This window comes from Rhipicephalus sanguineus, chromosome 8 (genome assembly GCF_013339695.2).
Source record: "Rhipicephalus sanguineus isolate Rsan-2018 chromosome 8, BIME_Rsan_1.4, whole genome shotgun sequence".
NCBI classification, from domain to species: Eukaryota; Metazoa; Arthropoda; class Arachnida; order Ixodida; family Ixodidae; genus Rhipicephalus; species Rhipicephalus sanguineus.
In genome coordinates this window covers 46,466,494-46,491,957 of record NC_051183.1, presented here as the reverse complement: position 1 = coordinate 46,491,957, position 25,464 = coordinate 46,466,494, and the positions used below count along the sequence as shown (strand labels likewise).

Sequence of the window (25,464 nt, the reverse complement as noted above, 5' to 3'; positions counted from 1 at the left end):
ACACTCTACAAGACTATGCTAAGCTTTATCGTCTCCCATCGCACCCAGTAGGACAGCACCCACTACACCATTATTCGTCTTTCGGCGTATAAGCGACGTACACGCTACACATCTGTAAGGTACTACGTGCACTTTTGATGCTGCATGTGGCTGATGACGACGAAGAATTATAGCTGAGCACATTGCAGTGGGTGGGAAGCATTAAACCACCCACTCGTTGCGCAATTAACATTGTGTGCTGACTGGTTGTTATTTTACTATTCTGTGAGGCTATATTACACAGGTTAACGGGATTCCTTGCCCGATATGACGCCTGTATAGGGTCTTCTTGCACACGAGCTTCGTGTACTGCTTGGCTCTGTGGTCGAATACTTGAATGCCACGCAGGGGACCCGGGTTTAAATCCTCTTCAGTGCTGTGTAGTTTTTCTTATTTTATTTTGTTATGTCTTTCATGTCTCTGTCACGCCACTGACGGCGACGCCGCTCAACGCAGGAACGGGCGGCTAAGAGCTGCGCTAAAAAATTCGTAAACAGGGGTGTGATAGAGTCGACGCTCCGACAAGTTGACTTGTCTTCTTCGAGGCTGCAAGTGCTTTCCTTAGCGCGACTGTGTATATGCTTCGTATTCTATCCTCCAATCCAAACAAAGCAGGATGTCAGGGCAAGTACGAAAACGGTGGTGGGTGAGGAGAGGGCGAATTCGGTGAGTCAAAAGCAGAGGTATTCCGTGAAAAAGAAAGCGGGGGCGGGGACGCAGATGTTTCGCTGAATTATGGTTGTCAGAAGAAGCGCCACCTAACAATGATAGGTTAGAAATTCCCAGAAGAAGGACTTAATTCTCATTTGTTTTCGTTGTGTATGTACTATGTGGAAATGATCGAAAAGCCCCCTTTCAAACGTTTTTACCTGCTGGCTGTAGTGTATTAAACTTGAAAATAAGGTATGAACTACAGTAGGGTATGCATTTGGGTTGGTTGGTTCATGATTACGAGTGAGAAGAAAGCGCTAAAAAGACGGGGCAAGAAAGGACACGGGACCACGGCGCTGACCAACAAACCAACAACTATATGTGTTTATTCCTTCAGTCAGCATATATATATACTTCACCAATACGCAATCGAACAACACAAAATTGAAGACAGCCTGCGCAGAGGCAATAAGGTGATCAATCGGACATGAATATCTCCTTCAGAAGGAGGGAAATCGAGGGGATGCTCACACATGCTCTTGTGGATGTGATAAGCTTCTGATGTGAGACGCGCGCGTTCGTCATAATATTTTGACAGGAAAGTGGTATCTTTGAAAGATGGCTCACAGCCGCGATTGTTACAATGGAGAGATAATCGACTACCTGCAGCTGTTTTTGATCCTTGTTCAAAGGATCGTGCATGCGGTCATTGGCGCACCGCCCTGTTTGACCTACATAATAACGCCCGCAAGAATGAGGAATCTTGTATATCTACAAGGCCTTGACGACATTCAAGAAACTTCTGCCTGTGCTTCTTAGTACGGACGGACGGAAAAAACTTTATTAAGAAAAAAAAAAAAAACACCTGCAACGTTGCCGGCCCGGGCTCAGGCCACCCGGGCATTATGTGCGGTGAGGCATGGCCTTTCCACCGCTGCCCGGGCCCGCTGGATTGCCCACAGTTGTTCTTGTAGTTCTGAGCTAGTCAGAGCGCTTAGCCATCGCTCCTCGAGAAGGTCCGGTCCTATGTTGTCGTCTTTGTATATTGTGCTGATCCGTGTGCATTTCCATAAAATATGTGCCATATCTGCGTGTTCGTGCTTGCAGAGCCTACAGCTCGCTTCTGGGTATTGTCTGGAATTTACTCTGTTTAGGTAAATCTTCTTTTGTTCTGTACCTCTCGACTGACTTGCTGGCACAGGCTACCAAGCTTATTTTGGGCAGAAAACAACAGCCTAACGCCTGTCCTGCCGACAACTTTCTTGAGACTGTGTCGGCATTGTTAGTCAAAAGCCTTCCTCGAAAACCTGCAGGCTTCAGGCGTGCTACTGGCGAAATTGATCTTGAGAGCAAGCTAAGTAAGACGGGCATGGTAAAGGTAATGCGATACGTTGATGCATCTTTAATATTTCACAGCACTAACCATCCTGACGCGCAGCCTGCTGCTGCTACAATTTTCGACGTGTTCCTCAGATAATTATGCTCTTTTGAATTGACCACTGAGCATCCTTCGGGAAACAACAGACTTGGAACTCTCGTTCTCAAATAGCCATTTATGTCGGTCTTATGCGCCCAGGTCTCACAAGAGCCTTCTCCCTTTTTCCTCTGTGCACTCGAACAGTGTTAGACACGGCATCGCAAGTGCTTGCATGAAAGCGGCGCTTGACACGTCTTGTGACCACCAAGTTTAAACGAGTTTTCTTGCTTTCATCACAATCGGTGAAGAATCATCAGGCCAATTCACCCGATACGATCAGAGCATGCTGTAGCGTTCATAGTTCCGCCAAGCACTCTTCGGCATGTGACATCACCCTGCATCACCCTATTTCATTTTTCTTCATCCTGCGGAGAATCGTGGTACCCGCTAAACACCTCTAAGGCATTATGTGCACTTTGTTAATGCTGTGGCTGATGACGATGAAGTATTATGGGAGAGCCCTTTGTAATGGGTTGGAAGCATTCAACAACCCACTCGTTGCGCAATTAGCATTGTGTGACGCTTGGTTGTTATTTTACTCTTCTACCACGCTACATTGCATGTGTTAATGTGGTTCCTTCGCGACATGAAGCCTGTATAGGGTCTTTTTGCAACGCACTTTCAAGCACCGGCATGGCTCTGTGGTAGAACACTGGGCTCCCACGCAGAGGGCCCAGGATCGAACCCCGTTCCATCCTGGATTTTCTACAGCGAAAGCTATTATGAGATCATTTCACCGGCCGTTTTTGGTGCCGTAGTTGTCCGCCGCCGCCGCCGCCGCGGCTGCTGCCGCCGCCGCCGGTGTCCGTAACCAGTATCGCTCGAAATAAGAAAAAAAAACTAAATAAGAAAAAATTCCAGGATAGAATGAGGTTCGAACCTGGGCCCTCTGCGTGGGAGCCCAGTATTCAACCTCTGAGCCATGCCGGTGCTTCACACGGCTTTGCAAAAAGGTCCTATACAGGCTTCATGTCGGGAAGGAACCACATTAGCATATGCAATATAGCGTGGTAAAAGAGTAGAATAAGCACCAAGCGTCGCACAACGCGAATTCTGTAACTAGGCCTCACACAATGCGAATTGCGCAACGAGTAGGTTGTTGAATACTTCCAACCCATTACAAATAGCTCTGCCATAATTCTTCATCGTCATCAAGCACAGCATCAACAAAGTGCGCATAATGCCTTACATGCGTTTAGCAGGTACCACGGCTGTCTGTAGAATGACCAAAAATGGCACAGTGCCTACTGCCCTACTTCTCAAAAATTACAATGATTTGTAGCGTAGTGGGTTCCTCGCAAGTGCACTTCTGTTGGTTGCCAAGGAAGCCCATAAGGCTCCGATGATCCATTTCCTCAGGGTCTCAATAAAGTCAATTCTCTCTCTCTCTCGCTCTACGTTTCTCCGGTTAAAGTGTGTTATAAAGCGTGGTGGGACAGTTAAATAACGACCGGGCGTCCCACAACATGCATTACGTAACTAGCGGGTCGTTTAAAGCTTCCAACCCATTACAAAGGGCGCAACCATAATTAGTCATCGTCATCAACCGCCGCATCAACAAACTGCACATAATCGCTTGCATATGGTACCTCGCTTCTCCGCAGAACAACGAATAATGTCGTGCTGGGTACTTCCCAACTTCCCAAAAATTACGCTTTGTGGCGTAGTGGGTACGTTGCTAATGTACCTGTATTAGTAGCCACAGGAGAGTTTATAACGGGCTCTAGAAATGCCGCTCTTTCAGCTTTCGCTGTGACTGTGCTGCGCTTTCCGCGCAGGCCTGGCGTTTTTTTATTCGATCCGAGTAATCAATTGGTTTTAAACTAGTTTTCCTGTGCAGAGCGCCCAAACTATTGCGCGGCCAAATGCAAGTAGAAGAATCCAATTTCTTAATCCTTCAGTTCAGATTATTGGTCTTCTACTCATTTCCTTCTAGTCATTCCGTGCATAGAGCGCGCTCCTCTACCCTACAAGGAAGCGCTGTATTGGCACTTCCAGTCCCGTTACATGCGTGAAAGACACAAGACCTGAGCAGAAACGTGGCGTATGATGTCTCTGATAGAGAAGCACGTCGACGTCGACTCTGATTCTGGTTGAACTTTGGTTCTTGCAAAATACTGAGGGCCGTGAAACTACTGGGTGTAGGTGAGCGGCCTCCGAATGACACGGGTCAACCACTTGAACCGGCAAAATAGCGGCACTCATGCAACGCCAGGCAGAACCTTTCCCTTGCATTCAAACTTCGAAGGCGGTATGACGTCATTCGTGAGGTTTCAGCTCATGAGACGGCGACTGAAAATTCCTCAACTGTGCTTTTTTTAAGGTTACGGAAACACCGTTGCCTGCACTGTCAAAATAATTTGTCAATATAAGTTTGGACTATGTATTTGCATACGGCCCTTGACGTGTGCAGGATTGTGAATTAGAGGAGAGGTGGCGAAGTGGGGTGAAGTTTCACCGCAGCGCGTCGCCCAACTTTTTTTCAACCCTGTCCTACTGAATGCGTTACGATCAGTGTGCCGTGAAAAGACGAGGTATTAGGAGAAGCAGCCCCCCCCCCTCCTCACCACTGCCCTCACCCCGCGTGCGCACATCGCATGCGTGCTGCGTCGCATGCACATTCCCGTCGCGCATCAGTGGTGCAGGCGTGATATTACAGTAAATTACACTGAGGCTCGCTCAGTCTACACTCCATTTCTGCTATCCTCCGGTGTAATGCTGCCATCTCGTTGGCGACTTCCGCTTCTCTTGCTGCCGCCTTTTCTCTTTCCCTCTGCCTTTCCTCTTCCCTTTTTCGTTCCTCGCATCTTTCCTCCTCTCTTTTCGCTTCCTCTTTCTGCTCTGTTTTGATGAGGTCGTCTTCTTCCTTGATGAAGCCGTCGAAACATTCTTCGAGCTCCTGCAATCCCGAAACACAGGCCACATGTTGGAACACAGCTAAGTGACTTAAAAAGGCACGTTATTTAGAACAATTCCATTTCTCCTTTGGAGAGTCAGTGCAGGAGTCAGTAATATATTTCACAACCGATTGCGGGCTCTACTACTTACACTAATTGAAAAAACATAAATCGAGTAATTAGCGCAGAACAACTGAGGATTGCCACTGTCTGCTAGCAGGGTCGTTTCCCCATCAAGTCTGGTGCATGCCCACATTCTACGGCGCGGGGTATGCGGGTATGCGTCGACGAATGATAGTATATTGATTTTAGCAGTCAGTCATCATGACTCAGGAACAGGCAAATTAGGCAGTAAAAGCTTTTTAAGAACGCACATTGCGCGGTTTAAAGAAGAAGAAAGAACATACCATTTGTTCTAATTCGTGACTTTAATGTAGACATCACGCAAGCAGACAACCGCCTATAAACCTGCGTCAACAGCCCACAGCAACCAGCCACGCGATATAGGTGGCAAAAAATATGTGACACCAGTAGTTGTGGTTAAAGTTGTCTAACATCGGTAGTGATGATGGTGCTAATTTTCTAACCTCAATTGTGGTTGTTGTGTTTAAAAAAATTGTATGCGGCACAAAAACAATGTAATCAAGGCATGTTTCTGCCATGACTCAGCAAGCTGTAGCCTAACGACGCTCGATACCGCAGGAATACGCCAACAAACGATGGTTCTAGTATGTGTGTCAGCACACCGTAGCGTGCATTACTTTTCTCTAAAACTGACATCCGTCCCCTAACGTGAGAGCGCTCGTTGTGTGGGACCATAAGCTACTGCTAAGTCGCCAGTAAGTCCAGAACACTGCTACCTGGCACCTGGTAAGTCCAGCACGTGCACACAGCTGCTCAATTTCCGCAAAGACTACAATACGCCTAGTAACGCTTGCCTTGAGACCAAACAATGCGGCATACGCAGCTACTCGCTGTCAGCTTCGCAAGACCTCGATTGTCACAAAGCGTGCGACCTGCCGAAATTTTTGTTCTTGATTCCCTCCAGTCCAAATTTGTGGAACAAAATTGGGGCAACTACGAACTAGTACTGCGAAGACTAAGGAAGCAGCGAGGCTTGTGGAGCTGCCCTCCTCCTTTTGCTCCACCTCACCCTCACTTCTATTTCCGACCCATTGCTATACTATACTATACTATACTATACTATACTATACTATACTATACTATACTATACTATACTATACTATGCTATACTATACTATACTATACGATACTGTACTATACTATACTATACTATACTATACTATACTATACTATACGATACTATACTATACGATACTGTACTATACTACACATATGGCTAATGCTTGCTCTCTCTTTCTTCTATCTCTTTTTTGTGTCCGATTGCATCTCTTCCCTGTATGTCTATTTCTTTTGCTGTCTTTATATCCTTTTCCCTCTTCCCTTTCTTTTTACCTATTTCTTTCTCCCTCTCTCCCTGTACCCGTTCTCTCACCTTCTATGTTTTCGTCTGTTTCTTCCCTTCCTTTTTTGCTGTTTCTCTCGTTCTTTTCCTTTTTCTCTCTCTCTCTCTCTGTACTAGCTGTACTCTCTGTACTCTCTCTCTGTACTAACTTTCTCGCCCATTTCTTTATTTCTCTTTCTTCTTTCTCTGTACTCGTTCTCTCAACCCATCAGAGTTATATCATCCTACGCCGGACAAGTCGGTGCACGTGTTCTAGGAGCGAATCAGATGAAGAGGACGAAGAGAGCACGTGGCGGTTAATGATGATGATACTTTCTGGTGTTCCCACATGGCATAACGAAAAGCTCAACAGCTCCGCTGTAAAATATCAAATGTAAAATATCAGACATGTAAATGAGGCATACGCAGTTACTCGCTGTCAGCTTCACACGACCTCGATTGCCACAAAGCATGAGATTTGCCTAATTATTTATACGTGCCTTCCCCAAATCTATATTTTACCCGCCACGGTAGTCTAGTGTTATGGTGCTCGACTGCTGACCCGAAGGTCACGGGATCGGATCCCGGCCGCGGCTACCCGCACTTTTGATGGAGGCGAAGATGCTTGAGGCCCGTGTACTTAGATTTAGGTGCACGTTAAAGAACCCCAGGTGTTCAAAATTTAAGGAGCCCTCCATTACGGCGTCCCTCATACTCATATCGTGGTTTTGGGACGTTAAACCCCAACAATAATTATTATCATCACTTCTATATTTAAAAAAATATATCAAGTATAGTGCCAAGTAAGTTTGTCCTGACATCATGGCGTGAATGTTTAATGCTTTGGTCAAAGGCAGTGTTTTATAATTCGCCATTGACTATGAAAGGCGCAGTGCTAAGCAATATGATCACGATATGTTCTTTTATTCTCAAAAGCGACAACTAATTGGTCATTGTGGAGAAAGGGAGTGGAGGTAGAAATACGAGAAATCATGAGCGTCAAGTCGCTGGTAACTCGAAAGTTGGCTGCTGTAACCAGCGCATTTGAGTGCTCGAATATGTCTTACTGTACAGCTTCCAAATGAGGATGTAGAAGAATACGATTTCTTCGATGGAGATGTAGCACCGGGCTGTGTAAAAGGAGGCGCTCGATGGTGGTTATGCATGACGAATGGGAAAAGGTGCATGTGCAGAGGACAGAGGTATCAAGGTCCACCTTGCAGGCAGCAAGAATCCGCCATTTTTAAATTAGGTCAGGGGTAGTGGCTATATCAACACGGGATGCAGCAGTCTGATCAGGACGTTAGCAAAACGCTGCTAAAAATTGTTTAGCTTTACTTTACGTAGGTTGTTACCTACCTTACGCTCTTTAAAGTATGCATCGCACGTCGGTATGCAAACCCTATGTCTTAAGTAAAGGCAGAGTAAGAGTTACTTGAACTCAGGGCCGCACTTTATTACATTCCTCGCGGGGCTCTACCGCTGCGCGTCCGCGAAGGTGCCACGAAGTGATTGTCTCTTTCGCGATGTCGAGAAGAGCCAGCGGCTGAAATGCAGCCGGCAATGGCTGCTCCAATAGCCATTCCAACGACTTTGAAGAAATCGCCAAGTCCATTTCCGTTATCACCCTTCTGTCTCGCTTCCAATTGTGCTATCTTCCTGTTCGTTGCCGCCCTCTCTTCTGCAATTTCCGCTTCCCTTGCTGCCGCCCTTTCTCTCTCCAAGACTCGTTCCCTCTCCCTCTCTTCTTCCCTTTTCCGCTCTTTGCATCTTTCCTCCTCTCTTCTCGCTTCGTCTTCCCGCTCCTTTTTGATGAGCTCTTTTTCTTCCTTGAAAAGTTGATCGAAGTATTCTTCGAGTTCCTGCAAGCGGGAAACACGTGTAAGACACTTACCTGCCACACAGCGAGGAAACACAAGATTTCACTTGTAAACGTGTTCCTTTCTTTGTAGAGTAACCAAAGCCCCACTTCATCCGAAACTCAACAGGCGACAGGCGAGGTACTGGCACCGAATAAAGACAAACACCTACCCACACTTCGGCAGACTGAAAAACATATTTCCCGAAAAGCACAGCGAGCAATGTCCGTGGTGAGACTCCACCCTGACACTCGAACTCATAAGATTCCAGTACACACACGTTTGGCAGAGGCCGTCGCGTCACTAATTAGGGACAGGCAGACGAACTGGTCGTGGGAGGCGCGACTGTCAAAACTGCACTTGGGAGGCCAAGAATTGGTGACCCGCATTCGCCACTGGGGCCGTGAACGAGTGGCTCCGCCAGCAATAACCAGAGAGGCTTATTTTAACAAATGTTGCTCCTCTCTCTCTGCCTTTCCTTTTTTTTTACTTAAAGGGGCCCTGCAACACTTTTCCAAGTAGCCATGAAGTGGCCTCAATAAAGAAAGTAATTGCCTCACGAATCCAACGCCACAAAACTTTTTAGAATCCGCCCAGTACGAGCGGAGTTACGAAGATTTGTCGCACGCTGTAATTTCTTTCTCTCTTCTCTCGTTCAGACGAAAGCGCTGGAAGCTAAGCAGGGAGGGGTGGCACGGGGGAAGAAGGTACGTCACACGCACCTCGTGACCTTGAGCATACTTTCTTTTTTTTTCTTCGAGCGCGTGGCGTACTTTCTGCGCGATCGCGCGCGCGCGGGATAGTGGCGGCCTCTCACGGCGGCCGCAGTAACTACCAAGCGCGCCATGTTCGAATCAACCAATGGCGTGGAACCTGCCTGTGACGTCATAAGCATAATCTTTTGTCGAGAGAAGTGGAAGCCACAGTACATGTATGAGTAAACGCACTGAGTAAATGTATAAGCAGGCAGAGAGAAATCGTGTTTCCGATGAACGTAGGTAGCGTGCGTGAGTACTGTAATCAGGCACCAAGCTTCGACACCTCTGGGAATATTTAACAGGAAAAGTGAGAATGTTCATAACAACAAAAGAGTCAAGCGAGACGGCAGTATTTTAGATACTTTTTGCTGTCAACTCAGAAAACATCTTCAAACAATTAGAATTGAATGTTCAATGTACTAGGCTGCTTACAAAGCTTGCGACGTTAACTTCCGTCTAACAAATGACACCACGGCAAATAATCGGAGATACATTATCAAAGGAATGCACCGGTATGGACTGCTGAGTAAGAAGGACTCGCTCATATTTTAGGTTACCAAAACCGTAGAGAACATTGGATTTGGCAAGACATGTTTCTATGATCATATGCATTGTCTAAGGGTTGTGAGGTGGTTGCGAAGAAAATGTAAGTGTACGTTGTATTGGCTGATGTAATAATGTCATGAAATTAGGCACTTTGGTTCCATAGGATTGTGAAAGGAGGCGCACTGCGCGGGTAACTATATATTGCTGCAGTAGACCTTTCTTCTGCCGGAAATCTGAAGAGCATGATGATGACTACGGCCACTGAACGATCTTTGACATGCAATTGGCGCCTAGATCAAAGTGAAGCTGTAATCACCTGCTTCTTCATAACTTAACGACAGTAAATCTGAGGGGTATTATAGCAGTTCTAACACCAACATAGATGACCAGAATTAACGCACCAATTAGCGACACGGTTTTGGGAGGAATAACTATTTTCCTCAATGGTTATACTTACATGGGAAGACCTTATTTTCACAGCGAAGAATATTTTTGAACAGGTAGGCGACGCTGTCTTCGAAAACTGTCACGCATGCATTCCAGCATCGGGCTCACGTCGTTATTTACTGCGCCATAATTTACTCGTACACGTCTGCATTTCGATAAAACTTGTGAAAGGTGCAATTCAGCGAATTCATAACAAAATGGATTCTGACAATGACACATACAAAAAAGGACTGAGAACTTTGTGGCATTTGTAGGTAAATGTAATTTATTCAATACTGTAAGCGCTTTGATACATGAACTTCAAATCGTGACATGAAGTGTGAGTAACAAGCAAAGGCGAAAAGAACATTTCTTGAACGTGCCTGGTCTTATAGGGCTCCGCATGCTGTTCCCGCGCTAAATGGGCGAATCTCTTGCTTCCTTCAGAACTTAAACGACTTCCCTATCTCTTTCGCCATGTCAGGAACGGCGGGAGGATAAAATACAGCCGCCAAAGGCATTGTTAAAGTCAATCCGATGCCTTTGAAGAATTTGGCGACGGGGTTTAGTTCAGCCTCTCTGACTCTTTCCTCCAATCGTGCTATCCTGGTGCTCGTTTCTGCCCTCTCTCTGGCAAATTCAGCTTCTCTTGCTGCTGCCTTTTCTTTTTCCAAGGCTCGTTCCCTTTGCCTTTCGGCTTCCCTTTTTCGCTCCTCGCATCTTTCCATCTCTCTTTTCGCTTCCTCTTCTTGCTCCTTCTGGATGAGTGTTTCTTCTTCCATGCAAAGGCGATCGAAGTATCCTTCAAGCTCCTGCAAGCGCATAACACGGGTGAGATATTCCCACCCGCAACACAGCGAAGTAACACAGGAATTATGCGTGGCATGTCGTAAAGTCCAAGGGACAGAGAAGCTGAGGGGAAGCCTCAGCGACGAAGTGTAAATTACTTCAATCCCAGGTAAAAGAGGGTGGTTTAGCGAGATTTAAATTAGTTAAGCATTGGCATCCACCATCTCGCCTTTTACCGAGGAGAGCTGACTGCCTGTGCATCATGACTGCCTGTGCATCTGCTCGGCACGGCTGGTGCCCCACCACCTGCGTCACCGCCCCTCCTCCCCACTCATCTTTGTCCTCCTCTCCGCTCGGCCGCCTGCACTTTTCTCCCCTCCCTTGCCTGGGCATCTGTCTGCTTAGCCATGCTTAACCGTCTCCCACGACCTCTCTAACCCCCTCTTACCGCTTCCCTTTAATTCTTCTTGTGACGCTAGGCTTCACTCTCACCCATTCGTAGTGGGGCTTGCCGAATTTTTTTTGGCACATAAAATCCGGAAATGTATTTACTCAAGTCAACTCAGTTTACACAGCTTCGCTCTAAAATATATTTGCAGAACGAACTATCCCTTTCCTTGACGACAATTCAGTATATGAGTCAGTAATCTATTTCAAGATCGATAACTAAGTCTAAATGTAGCACCCACTAAACATTTTATAGTAGTAATTTGCCTACAGAAATTTTCGGGTACAATTCTCTGCCAGCCAATGTGTTCTACAACCAAGCTGTATATGGCTAGGGCATATCCATCGCCCGCGGGCGAAAACGCACGTGCCAAGGAAATTGAGCAACTTCCACTAGTCATCACTGGTCCACTAAGAACGAAGGGCACAAATCGGCTGCATACAGTTCTCAGATTGCGCACGAAATGACAATCGCCTGCCGGAAGCCAGACAAGACGACGCATGTCGCAGCAAACATACACATGCTCATGAAATGAACAAAAAATTTAAAGGAGCATGCGCTAAATTCAAGACAGACTTTCCCGACATTTCGGATTTAATTGAGGGGTGAGTATGGATCGCAATTATTTGCCAGCTCTGCGTTGTGTTTTAAACAGCTTCGCTGGTCATTCACTTTGACAGAGTGGAATGACTCCTCATTTTGTTTTTGCATAGCAGCTTCGTGTGCTTCACTAGGTAACTGATTTCGTGACGTCTGCAGGTTTCGAGTGTATTATACTTGAACTTCGCAGTTTACGTACATCGCATATGTTGAAGTTATTTACAGTCTGATAATGTTTGATCCGGAGCGTAAAACGGCGATGCTCTTGCGTAAGTAATCTAATCACTTCTTTTCTGTCTTCTCTGTACAAAGCCACAGGCCCTGGCACAAATAAAAAAATATATATGAATTGTTGTTGCATTCACAGGAATCTCTGCATGAAAACTAGTATCTATTGCTTAAAGGTATTTTTCCATATTATCCATAGAAAGTATTATAATTACATAAATTAATTAAAATATATATATTATAAATTATTAATACACGTACTTCCGTAGAAAGCTATTTGGCAAGGACCAGATGGTAACGTCAAAACTGCGTTCGTACGTTATCGGTAATAGCGTGTGCTTCAGACTATTAAACATTTTTTGTGTTTGCCATTAGGCGCCGCAAATATAAATGAAGAATAACCTCAAAGGAGCACCAACCACAGGGAGAAAGGTGCTACGCGTCAAAGGTCAGGGAAATGGCACCTCAAGTGTACATAAAATGGCATTGAATTGTCAAATGTAGCAAACAAAATCAAGCAGCCAAACAAACGTATAGGCAGTAAGAAAAACGAAGAGGACAGCTTCAATGCAAAGGGCAACTTTCGTGCAGGACATTGAGAGAAGCTTGACCACCGCAGAAACTTCAACAAGGCTCGTGTGAATCATACAGAAGCTAATTACACAGTGAGGCTTTACTTATAATGGTAGCATGTACTAACTACCTCGGAAAACATTATTAGGCACGCGTGAACGCTTCCAGGTGTCTACGTGTGGCCGTTGAAGGCGCCGTCAAAAAGGTCAACCCTTTTTTAAACTCTGTTAAAAAAAACTTTTTCATAACTGCATTGTTTTGAAGGAAGGAAACATCCCCTTTTATATTTCATGTTTTTCGATGACAAACGTCTTGTCCATATATGTAAAAACCCTCCTTGTACAAATTGCATTTCTTAGGCGACGGACATAATGTTTAAATAAAGCCAGCGATTCGTCTATGACTCACGGCGCTGCTTCAATTACCTACTACAGTAGGATGTGCACGTTCTCAAAAATAACTTTAGTCGAATTAGAGTATTTAGAAATGTGGCAACATTCGGTGTGTGATTGCCAACAGAAAGAGCATCACTACATATAAAGAGGTTCTAGTTCTAGTGAGGGCCTGTTCTAGTTCCTGGAGCATCAAAATTTTGTAGATATTTTTTTCAGAATGCTCACGTGACAATACCTATGAACAGCTTTACCCAGTAACATGTGGAATGTGTGTGGGATCATTGTTAGAAGACCTCCCCGTCTATTTACCATCGGCGTGCGCCGCATGGAGGGACAATATTTACCGGCACAAGTCAGGAATTTGCAATGGGACCCACGTTGCTACAGTGCCCGGTAAAATTTACATAATCATGATTGATCGCAATCTTGGCATTCCCCTGGAAAGTGTAGCGCTGAAAACGATGCGCTAGGCGGTTCATTACCTGGCATTTGTAGATGCGAGTACAAGAATGAATGTGTAAAACTCTAAAAACAGGCGCTGAAATGGACTTCACCTTTGAAGCAGATAGGAAAGGCAGTATCAAGTTATTGTAATTGAATATTTGTGCTGTATCTGTTTACATTTTCTGGGGATCCACCAGGGTCTGTGAAATCCCTCCTGGATTACATTTCTGGGCATTCTTAGATAGGGAAACAATGTCATTGTATGTGGTCATTGGATTCGGATTTGCGCAAGTCCTCCAACCTCGGACTGACGAGCGCCTCGATTGACAAGATTAATTGACCGCGGCAGTCAAACTACCCTGAGAGTACTTCTAACCCGCTTATAGAATTACTGAAGGAGTTAAAGTTGAAAAGGAAAGGTACTATACTTCATGACTCACTCGCTAATGTTAAACCAGTCATCGGTATTCCGTACATTCATAGTATATCGCATCGCTTGAAAAGGCACGTTTACTTAACAATAATAGTTTCGGCTCCAGGCAATGGCCTCAGCCGGTGAGAACGTGAGGGCTTTCGAGATGGTCAGTGAACCAATTCAGCAACAGCCACAGGATGGCCAAGCAAACTAATTGTTTTAGAATATGGCAATGGAACTGCAGGGGGTTTCTCCACAAGAGGTCCCCCTTGCAGCAATTTATTCGCACACAAGAGGAGAAACCACACGTGGTACTCCTGCAAGAAACACTAACCGAAAGTGTAGGGCTACCTGGCTACCGATCTGTTGCAAAGCACGATGAAGGAAGAGGCGTCGGTGTCTTGATAAGCAAGAGGCTGACACATATCACCCACGACCTGCAAGTGGCTTCAAGTAAAATCGAATACATAATGATAGAAATCATTCCTGGACCCGTGAGTAGGGGGAGCATCTTCATCTTGAATGTCTACAGCAGCCCAAAAGACTTGAGGCAGCGCTTTAAGACCCTCGTCTCCAGGGCATCACAGCTCGCCAGAGACTCCCCGCTAGTCATTGCTGGCGACTTTAATGCTCCCTATCACACCTGGGGCTATCCATATGATACACACAAGGGGGAGGATCTCTGGAGAGAGGCGCTCAACCGGGACCTGATGCTTCTCACCGACCCGTCATTCCCCACTAGATGTGGTACGTCGGCTAGCAGGGACACTACTCCTGACTTGACCTTCGTCAGAGGAGCGGCGGCAGCTAAGTGGGTCAACCTCAACATAGACCTGGGTAGTGACCCCTACATCCTGGCCACGACCTTGCAGGTAGAGCAGAGAAAACTGCGCAAGTTTATGGTCACCGATTGGGACAAATTTCGCAAGATTAGGGAGGATTATGTGGAAGACGAGGAGAAGCCCGATCTCGAACGCTGGACCGACCAGATTGCACGAGATGTCAAGGCTGCCACCAAGGAAGTTAGCACGGACCTCCCGGTCGAGAAGATGGATAGCAGACTAGCACATCTGATCGAGGCCAAGAGGTCCCTCCTGTCCAGATGGAAGGGGCAGCGTCTCAACAGAAGGCTTCGCAAGAAGATTGCCGAAGTCAACAAAACAATAGAGGAGCATTGCAAGGTCCTTTCCAGGCAGCAGTGGGACAATGTCTGTAATTCCATCGATGGTCAAATGCGCCGTGCCGGGCCCTGGAACCTCCTCAAGCACTTGCTAGATGAGACAAATACCAAGTCGAATCAACGAAGCACGCTGGGACGCATTTTGCACGCAGCCAGACAGGAATCCACGGACGATGAAGTTATACAGACGCTTGTGAGCAAGTACCTACAGGTGGATTCCAGCCCGATGGATGATCGTCTCCTCAAGGATTATGAGGGCGTTGAGAACCCAGAGTTGGACGCAGAGTTTGGAGTTGAAGAAGTCAGGCAAGCCCTACACGACCTAAATGGCAAATCGGCACCCGGTCCAGACAAGATCACTAACAAGGCCCTAAGGAACCTGGATGACAAATCAATAGAGCACCTCACTGAGTTCATCAACATGTCATGGAGCAACGGAAATGTTCCAGCACTATGGAAGAAGGCCACCGTCATCCTTATTCCCAAGCCTGGAAAGCCACCCAGTCTCGACAATCTTAGGCCCATCTCGCTCACTTCGTGTGTGGGCAAGGTAGCCGAGCACATGATAGGCTTCAGACCTGGGCTTTCTACTCAAGATGCCATGAAGCTAATCAAGAATCAGATCATTGATCGCAACACGAGGGACACGAGAGCCATTCTTGGCCTTGACTTGGAGAAGGCTTTCGACAACATCCTACACTCCTATGTTTTGGGAACGATCTCGAGCCTTGGTCTGGGCAAGAACTTTTATGACTACACGAGATCCTTTTTGGCGGGCAGAGAAGCCACCCTCAAAGTGGGAGACCTCGTTTCAGACTCCGTTAAACTTGGTTCTAAAGGTACGCCACAGGGGTCGGTCATATCCCCGACCCTCTTTAACCTCGCCATGATTGGTCTGTCCAAAAAACTCTCGGAGGTCGACGGCATTAATCATACTATATATGCAGACGACGTCACCATATGGTGCACCGGGGGCAGCGATGGCCATTTGGAAACTGCGCTTCAAGATGCCATCGAGGTCACAGAAAGCTACCTCAGACCTACTGGACTCCGATGCTCACCGCGGAAATCAGAGCTGCTACTTTACAGCCCCAAGCGCAGGGGCCCCAAACCGAAAGGTTGGAGGCCTGTAGAGGACATCGACATCACTCTAAGGACAAGTGAGGGTGGTATCATTCCCAGGGTGGACACCCTCCGCGTTCTGGGTATGATGAGTCAAACGGTTCAAATAACCAGACTGTACTGAAGCTTACAAGGAAAACAGACAACGCCCTGAGGTTGATAAGAAGGGTTGCTAACCGGCAGCAAGGACTATGCGAGGACAACCTCATCAGGCTGGTGCATGCTTTCGTGATGTGTCACGTCACCTACGTAGCGGCAATGCACAACTGGCAGAGGTCGGAGCGGGACAAATTGAACACGTTGATAAGAAAAGCGGTGAAGAGAGCCCTCGGGCTTCCCATGTATACGTGCTCGGAGAGGCTGCTTCACCTCGGCGTGCACAACACGCTGGAAGAGATAGCTGAGTCACAAGAGAGGGCGCAGTTCACGAGACTTTCTACCACCAGTGCCGGGAGAAACATCCTGAAAGAGCTTGGAGTTCACCCGACAGAAATCGATACCCGCTACTGCAGCGTTCCTCGAGAACAAAGAGAGCGTATTACCGTGGCACCCATACCTCGGAATGTTCACCCTGAATACAATGTAGGCAGACGACGGGCTAGGGCTAAAGCCCTCCTGGAGAGTGCCCATGCACATGCCTGGAGTTGCTGTTTCGTTGACGCTGCACGGTACCCAAACGGAAAAGCATTCGTTGCAGTCACTGTTGATCAAGATGGCATTATTACAAACTCCTCGTCGGTCCGGACCACAACGGCTGAGGTTGCCGAACAGGTCGCAATAGCCTTGGCCCTGCTAGACGACGGGAGAACAACAATATACAGTGACTCGAGATCAGCAGTTCGAGCATTCGGTAGGGGCACCATCTCAGAATCAGCCTTGCGGATCCTGCGAAATAAGGAGGTACAACAACACACAATCGTCTGGTTCCCAGCTCACATGGGACAGATCAAGGGCGCTCCGTCCAACCTCAACGAGAAGGCCCATAGAGCTGCGCGAGGAGTCGTCGACCGCGTAGCTACTGAACGGCATGACGATGAGGTTGTTGACAACAAAGATCCCCCAACGACGTACAATGAACTTTGCAAGAACTTTTATCTGAGGAGGCGAAAGTATCCGCCACCGCACAGTAAACTTAACAGGCCTCAGGCATTGACGCTCAGACTCCTGCAGGTCGGGGCATATCCCAGTCCCGCACTCTTGCACAAAATTTACCCAGAAATTCAGACGTCAAACACGTGCGCGCTTTGCTCAGACTTTGCCAGCTTAGATCATATGCTCTGGCGGTGCCCTGCGTTACGGGTTCAAAACGTTACATCGTCAAAGTGGGATGCTGCGCTACGCAGTACGGATTTCAGGACGCAGCTATGGGCAGTCCAACGGGCCCACGACGTGGCGGACAGGTTAGGCCTATCTGTCCCGACGTGGGAGCGGCCCGCTACGTGCTAGTTCACGCCCCGACGGACCTAAATAAAGTTTTTCCATACCATACCATACCATCTGCGCAGAATTAAACAGAGTTGCGGCTCGACTCGCGTGAATTAATGCAAGGTTAACCACCACGACAAGATGGTTATATGGGACAAAGAAGACTAGCATAACTTTATTTTAATTTTTTTTTTGACCCGAAGATGCCTTAATAACTGCGTAATGGGTCACACGGCTCCATCGAGACGTGAACCTCGTAACCGTTAGGCGCATTGCAAAGAATGCATGTGCAAGCCATCACTATCGGACACCAAGACAAGGCACAAAAGTGGAACAACGCAAATCATAATCGAAGTGTTCTTCGTTAACAAGCCCGAAACAAGCAACCTCCGACGCCTTCTAACCTTTTCATGCGGTGGCGATTCTTCTATATTTTCTTTAGTAATGGTGTAATGCTTTAAATTTTTTGTGTGACAATAACGACCATCTGTAAGTTTACACTCGTGCCATCTGTTGTTGCCTCCTCACATTGTATCTGGTGCTTTTCAGCCTAATTATGCTTAAGTATTTTCCTAAATATTTTCATTGACGGAAAATACACAGAAAATAATATTAAACACCTTGCCTTTTTGAGGGTATTCATGGAGGTGGAAGACATCGCGTCGCTGCCAATCTTTGGAAAGTCTTCGAAGACTTTTAGCGCCTCTGCCAACAGACCACTATGAAACTCCCGCAGTTTTTCCAGGTCTCTTCGAGGCCTCTGCATAGACCGAAAAGAATTGTCTCGATTACTCGCATATTTTCTACAGCATTCTCACTCACATTTGTCATTCCAGACATGTAATGTTTCCTAGCTTTTTCCATGGCAGCCATGTTGCTTGCGTTCGCAGTAGCCTGAAAAAGGATGGTACTCTCAAATGAAATTGTCAATAGGTTCTACAATGGCTCACCAGGAGCATCGATGTCGGCTTCGGCAAATCGCCTCCTTTGAAGACATCCACATAAGCCTGGAGACAGGTAACGTTAGTAATACAGGTGTTGCCTGAACAATTTATGTAGTTACCTTGAAGAAGATCATCAGATCTTGGCAAGATAGTTTCCGTCCATTAATTTCCTTGACCAACAGGTTTTCCGGTGCCAGGATGGAAGGAACGAACTCTAAAAGCTTTTCCCGAAATACTGCGTTGATGTCTGCAAGACGACCATCAAACGATTCATCCCACGCCACCTAAAAGAAAATAAAATTGATTGAGTGCTTTCGTTCCTTAGACCTCAGGTATTCCACAGAAATTAACTTGTGCTGATCTGCACAGCATAAAAATCATCATCATCATCATATGGAGCCCGTTTTATGTCCATTGAAGCAAACGGCATCCCCCAATGATTTCTAATTTGCCCTAATCTATGTGAGCTGGCATCATTTTATGTCGGCGATCTCCCTGATTTTGTCACTCCATCTAGCCCTCTGCCTTCCTCAGCTACGTCGTCCATCCCTTGGCACTCGTTATGTCGCTTTAACTGAGTATTTGTTATCTCTCTCTCACATTCCATGGCCTGCACATGGCCAATTTTTGTTATCATCTGCGAGAATGTTGGCTGCTCCTCTTTGTTCCGTAATTAACTCTACTATCTTCCTGCCTCCTAATGTTAGGTTATACCTATAATTTTTTGTTGCAACGCAAATTCCGTGGTTCTTAACTTCTCGAGTTTCTTCTTATACTGCAAGTTTCCGTCCCATCTACTAATACTGGCAGCATGCAATGGTTGCGCACTTTACACTTTTGGGACAGCGGTATATTCAATCTCATTATTTGGGAATATCTGTCGTGAGCGCTCGAGCTTATCTTTACCCTTCGGTAGATTTCCGTAACATGAGTAGGCTTTCCTGTCAGTAATTTCCCTACGAAAAGGGCCTACGTACTCTTGTATTTAAGCTTCACAGTTTAGTTGCCACTCATGGACTCTGTCACTAGCCTATTAATCATTATTTTTTGCTATCGCACATTCGTATTCAGCCATACTTTATTATTTTGAAGGATTTCGTCTTCGGTAACTTATTAATTCATCACGATGAGTGCTGGAGAGATCCAGAGATAACCTATCTCTTATAGAAACATTGCACTCTATTGCAACGATACGGGCCAATGCCTTCATCTTTGTTTCAGTAACAATTGTTGGCAGGCTAGTTGGCGATGCGTAACTTTATAGGAATAACAGCACGAGCACGACACGGGAAGATCAGGAAGAACGCGAGCAGTACTCCATCCGGTGTGCTTCCTGGTCTCCGTGCCTCGTGTTCACGTTGCTATTGCTAAAAAGATATTCGCCTTTGTACAAACCTTGCCAGTCTAATATTAACCAGCGCAAAAAAGTTAATATGGAATTCAGAAACGTGTTCATAGTATATAGTGAACGTCCCTGTTCACTATAGTGAACGTCCCTGTTCACAGGCAATACTATTCCCAATCCGGCAATTGGGATATACGTAAATACTTTCTAATGCGATTTCAAATCCTGTCTTCATTGGCATCGCCGCGAGAGCGGCTGCAATACCAACAATTTTTTTTTCTTCGTAAAACAGGTACACTCCTGTGTGTATGGAAAATAAAACAGTAAAATTTTGTGATATTGTTTGTTCACTGTATTAGAGAAGACTGCAGAACGTTGACGCCCGTGATTTGAATACCTCTATGTTGTCTAAGGAAATGAGATGACCTTTAGGGCTAGATTTTTCTTTCTTCGACACAACATTAATGAGAAATAAGACAGTAATGCCAATAGGGATGGTATTTGCAGTAATTAGGATATAAATGTGCAGAAGGTAAACCAGACGAAAAGATAACTTGCCACAGGCAGGGACCGAACCTGCGACCTTCGAATAACGCGTCCTTGGCATTATTGTCTCTTAGTTCTCATTAATATATGTTGTCTAGAATCATATATAAATCAATATTTAATGAAGTCACTATTGCTAATATATGGCAGATTTTGCATCACCGAACATGTATAGGAAACAACGCAAACTGTTTTCATTAAAGAAGTGTAAGTGGTTGTACCTTCTCTCCAGGGTGGGGCATCAGGAAACAGTCGATGTCCGAAAAGCAAGACAGGATGCTCTGCCGCAAAGTCTCGAGCTCTGTATCTTGCCCATCTTTTATCTCCAGACGACTCGCGATGAGCGATCTGCCACCACTAGAACCAAACTCCCGCTCGTACGGCCAGTTCCAATCACGAACCAGAAACAAGAGCTTCTGAAAGGGGTGTCCCTCATTTTCCTGCAGTGGTACAGTTTTGTTACATAATGCTGCAGTGTAAAGTTACACTGGTCCTATAAATACCTTCTGCGCGAGCCTTCCGTACTCCGCGAAAAACTGAAGATGCTGCAGATCGTCCTCTTTGATATTGTTCATTACGTTGTAAATCTGCACAGAGCTGGCCATCATGGAAAGACAGAATATCGTCGTACTCTCTTTCATGGTTGACACGCAATCGAAGGTCCCTTGGGTGTCCATCAGCAAAACCGCCACCTCCTCACCCTTCGAGTTGGTCATCTGGAAAAATAGGCGCAATTACTCCACCGCCATGGCTACTGTGTACAAACCTCACCAAAAACACTTCGTTCCAAAGCAGGATTCCCGTCGTCTCGCGAGTACTGCCCGGTCGCCACTGGAAGCCACTGAGAGGGGTGTCTGTGTCTTCCATCCAGTTGGATCCACCATTGTTCCTCAGGTACCGCAGTAAGAAGCTCAGCAGAAAGGACTTGCCTTGTCGGTACGCCCCAGCGACCGATATTACGACGACCGGCCGGTCTTTCACGTGGTCAGACAAGAGGATGCGCTCGAGCTCACTTTCGTTGAACTCGACGCTGTGGCCATCCTTGACTCGTAAGATTTGCACTGGGCGTCCATCCATCGTGGCAATGACCATGCGTGACCTGCACATTTTTATAGGTTATACAGAAAACTTTTAGATGAAATTCCATCAGATTATCTATTTAACATGAAAAGCTATGAGTCAGTAAGGCAAAGAAAATTGTAAACGTCAGAGGGTTCTGCCGGTGGACGACTCACTGACAGGCGGAGAGTGATTTCATTATCGATTTCCATAAATAAGATTCTGAAGGTGTGTTTCAGGGCTTCCCCTAGCAACAAAATTCCGATAGTTCTCCAGCTTTTTGTTCTGTGTAAAGTATAACGTACAAGTGCTTTTCATTTAAATATTATTGGTCTCATGTTATGCCTATCAGTCACAAAACATAAAGTGCACTCTCACTATGTAGAAGTTATACAATACAGACAAGAATAAACCGTTCATTATAACTCCTTGAAAATCATATAGACACTTCGCAACAACATGAGCATGCTGCTTCTACATTCACTATACGTGTAAAGATAAAGGCATATTGTACTTCGTTTCAACGGGAGACCGCATAAGTTATGAACGAAATTATTTCAAATGATTGAATACATTTACGGGGACAAATTATACACTTTGGATTAAATAATAATGATACCAGTGGACAAAGTATTTCCCATGTAATCCTGGCACAATATTTTATCGGAACCCCTAAGCGTAGGTGTTTATGAAGTACATAGGCAATGTTTGTGTGCCGCAAATAAAAACGAGATAATTCCGCATTTCCGTTAACGTTAGAATGTGACAAAGCCTTGTGGTGAGCGAGATTATTTTGCCAGAGAAGAATGAGAAGTAGGAATATATTGTCATCCTCATTCCTTGTAGCGAAAGTCATGTTGCTGTTTTCCTGCCACGTCCTTACCTAGGAATGAGGATGAAAAGAAAGTGACTGATAAAGCACAAGATTGTCTGTACCTGCAATACCGGAAACGCAACGACCAGAAAAGGCAAGACACTTGGCAGCCATGCTCAAGGCCACTGGCGTAGATGGGGGGGGGGTCTAATTCCCCTCCCCTCCAAATTTTGCAATTTCGCATGCATATATATACATGCACATATACACACACGTGCGAACATACTTGAAAGGTGCTGGAACGTCCCCCGCCCCCGCCTCCAAACAAATTTTCTGGCTACACCTGCGCCGAGGGCAACCTACACAGTAAATAAACAGATAGATAGATAGATAGATAGATAGATAGATAGATAGATAGATAGATAGATAGATAGATAGATAGATAGATAGATAGATAGATAGATAGATACGGTCAAAGTGCCTTTGGCTGGCTATGAAATGCTTCGCACTGAAAATCACCTAGAGTACAAAGATAGAGGGCTTCTTGCAAGGCGCGATTGACCAGATGAAGCAGCAGCAGCGAGCACTCCGTCGACGGAAACAGGTATGTGTCGGCGCTGTGACGAAACCTCAAGAAAGAAAGAGAGGTTTCATCTCCCGTAACGAACGCTACGAGGGTCATTCGAAATGATAGAGGCGCACGCCAAAAATAGCTCAGTGGCGGAGAGTGAAAGACGCCGGTTGCACTTGCGTGGAGCAACTGACGGAGCGCGCCGACTCGTACACGCCTTCCTTTGTCAATGAATACAGGTTTCACGCAAAGCGGCGGTAGCGATAACGAAGTAACGTAACACTTTCTCGCTTGAAGTAGCGTCGCAGCAGCGATAGAGTGCAATTGGAATACCCAGCAATTGGAATTGCAATAGACCATATATAGTGAGATAGTGCGAGTATCAAGCACTTAATCTGTGGTTCCGAGCATATTATATCTCGCTGTTAGCGCATTATGCTCCCACCAAATAACTTATCTATAATACATTTATTTTTTTTTAGTTGTTTGAATTTTACGTTGCAAAACCACGGTACGATTCTGAGGGACGCAGCAGTAGAAGGCTCCGGAAATTTTGAACCCCTTGTGTTCCTTAACGTGCACCTAAATCTAAGTACACGGGCCACAAGCACTTCGCCTCCTTGGAAATGCGGCCGCCGCAAACTTATCTATATGTTTAACTCTGTAGTTTCGGCTTTTTGTGCTGGGTATTAAGGAAGAATGCAAGCAGCAGAGAGTGCATCTTTGTCCTTGAAAACACATTCGGTGTGACCATATAGTTGTGTTGATATGTCGCAATAGTAGTGAAAGTTGGGCTCTTTGGTGAGGTAACATGTTTGGTCTTTCCGACCCCTATATCCCCACCCCTGTGCAGCGTAGCAAACCGGTCACTCGCACCAGGTTAACCTCCCTGCCTCTTCCTTTTCATCTATTTCTCTCTCTCTCTCTTTGGTACAGCGCTAAAATGAGGAACACGGACTAAAACAAACAGGACACGAACAGAGAGATATCGTCAAGACATAGTTGCCACATGCCACAAAACTAGAGAGGTGACAGAGGCCTTCTACATTAACCGAAAAGGTGACGCACGTGTAAGTCAAGCATCCTTGTATCTGACGGACAAGGAGCTTGCATATCTACTCAGCGCGATATTTTTTTCCCAGCCTTTTTAACGCTTCTGTGCAATGTCGATACGTTTTTGCTCTCACTTTCACGTGTTCATCAAATAGCTTTTTTTTTTTCAGATCCGAGCCAGCGTTCGTCCGTGTGTATTGCTTTTTTACGCCATCTTTGTCGTTTCGCGCTGTACCAAAAATGCATTGATGTCAATTATCGGGCTGATAAAGAAGGAGATAGCGATAACTGCTTCGCTCACCCAGGGAGGCTCCACGCTATCTGGCCAGGCGATGTAGTACGTCGGTAAAGAAGGCTAGGGTGCTGCAGCAGTTACGGCGGTCTGCGGCCCTCGCAACAGCGTCGAGGCATCCGCACTCACAGCCTTCAGTCGACAAACTGAGCGGCATTCTCGCAGCGACGCAACGAAGAGAGATGTGGGGAGGAGTCTCGCTGCTTGCAAGAAAGGGTAACGGGTTGAATGGTGATTTATCCGCAGCTTCGTAGGAAAGGCGCCGACGGCAGCTGTAGGTTCATGAAAACCCTCTCCACGTAACTCTCTCGCCCCGAAGCGCATTCGCATCGCGTGATGACCACGAGACGTCCTTGGCGGCGTGCGCGTGTCCAGAAATTGAGCGCAAGGAATGAAGTCTTCAACTGTTGCATCGGGTACAGTGGTGGCTGCCATCCCACTTCCGCGTATATAGAGCGAACAAGTCTGCAGACGACCTTGCGAAGCTCGCGTGTTACGCCCCAACGCACCGCGTCAAAACATTGGCAGGGCGTTGGCCCTGAGTCATCCGGAGGCGCGCGACACAGCTGGAGAGCGAGGAGGCTTGCGCGTCACGTGATAGCGCGCCCTCGCCCTCGCTGTGCGAACGGGTTACACCTGGCCTGGCGAGCGTGCGCGGATTGCAGAGCGAAGGAGACGGTGCAACGTTTGTTTTGTGAATTTCGAACGAGAACAACACGGGCCAGAAACGTTTTCTCGAGGGGGAAGGGGATGGTTTGGTTATGCTTAATATATTCATGCGTGCGTTTGTATGTTTGCGCGTGTATGTATACATGCAAAATTGAAAATATGCGGGGGGTTTGAACCCACCCCCCTTCCCTCCCCCCTACCTACGCGAATGATGGATTCTGCCGGAGATCGTCCGGTAAATAGCTCTGGTTTAAAAACGTATGCGCAAAGAAAAGCAAGCACTGTAGGACAATACTGACACTAAATTGTTACTGCAAAGCGCAGTGTATTTCTAGGTACACGCTTAGAGAGATATTGCATCCGTCTCGCTGTAAGCGACAATTAGCTGCCACGTTAATGCCGGCAACATTATCCACTGTGGAATCATCTATGGA

General features: G+C 46.3%; 1 protein-coding gene across 2 annotated transcripts; it reads right to left on the bottom strand.

Annotated features, from left to right (window-relative positions):
- Positions 1-18,166: 18,166 nt before the first annotated feature.
- Positions 18,167-24,545, bottom strand: LOC119401809 (atlastin-1-like). 2 transcript variants are annotated; one of them, XM_037668802.2, is made up of 8 exons: positions 24,371-24,545; positions 21,344-21,671; positions 21,076-21,288; positions 20,794-21,012; positions 18,801-18,965; positions 18,688-18,744; positions 18,560-18,631; positions 18,167-18,497 (listed from the first exon to the last, which is right to left on the bottom strand). In XM_037668802.2, the coding sequence occupies exons 2-8, from the start codon at positions 21,662-21,664 to the stop codon at positions 18,288-18,290; spliced, it is 1,257 nt and encodes a 418-aa protein (XP_037524730.2). In that variant the 5' UTR covers positions 21,665-21,671; positions 24,371-24,545; the 3' UTR covers positions 18,167-18,287. The 2 variants fall into 2 exon arrangements, with proteins under 2 accessions (XP_037524730.2, XP_037524731.2); XM_037668803.2 differs by lacking the exon at positions 18,688-18,744.
- Positions 24,546-25,464: the final 919 nt, after the last annotated feature.

Excerpts from the sequence above, each read along its gene's own strand:
- LOC119401809 (XM_037668802.2), bottom strand. The coding sequence starts at position 21,664 with ATGGTCATTGCCACGATGGATGGACGCCCAGTGCAAATCTTACGAGTC. Across the intron at positions 21,013-21,075 it reads ACGGAAGGCTCGCGCAGAAG|GAAAATGAGGGACACCCCTT; the intron begins GTATTTATAGGA and ends GTACCACTGCAG. Across the intron at positions 18,745-18,800 it reads ATCTGATGATCTTCTTCAAG|GCTTATGTGGATGTCTTCAA; the intron begins GTAACTACATAA and ends ACCTGTCTCCAG.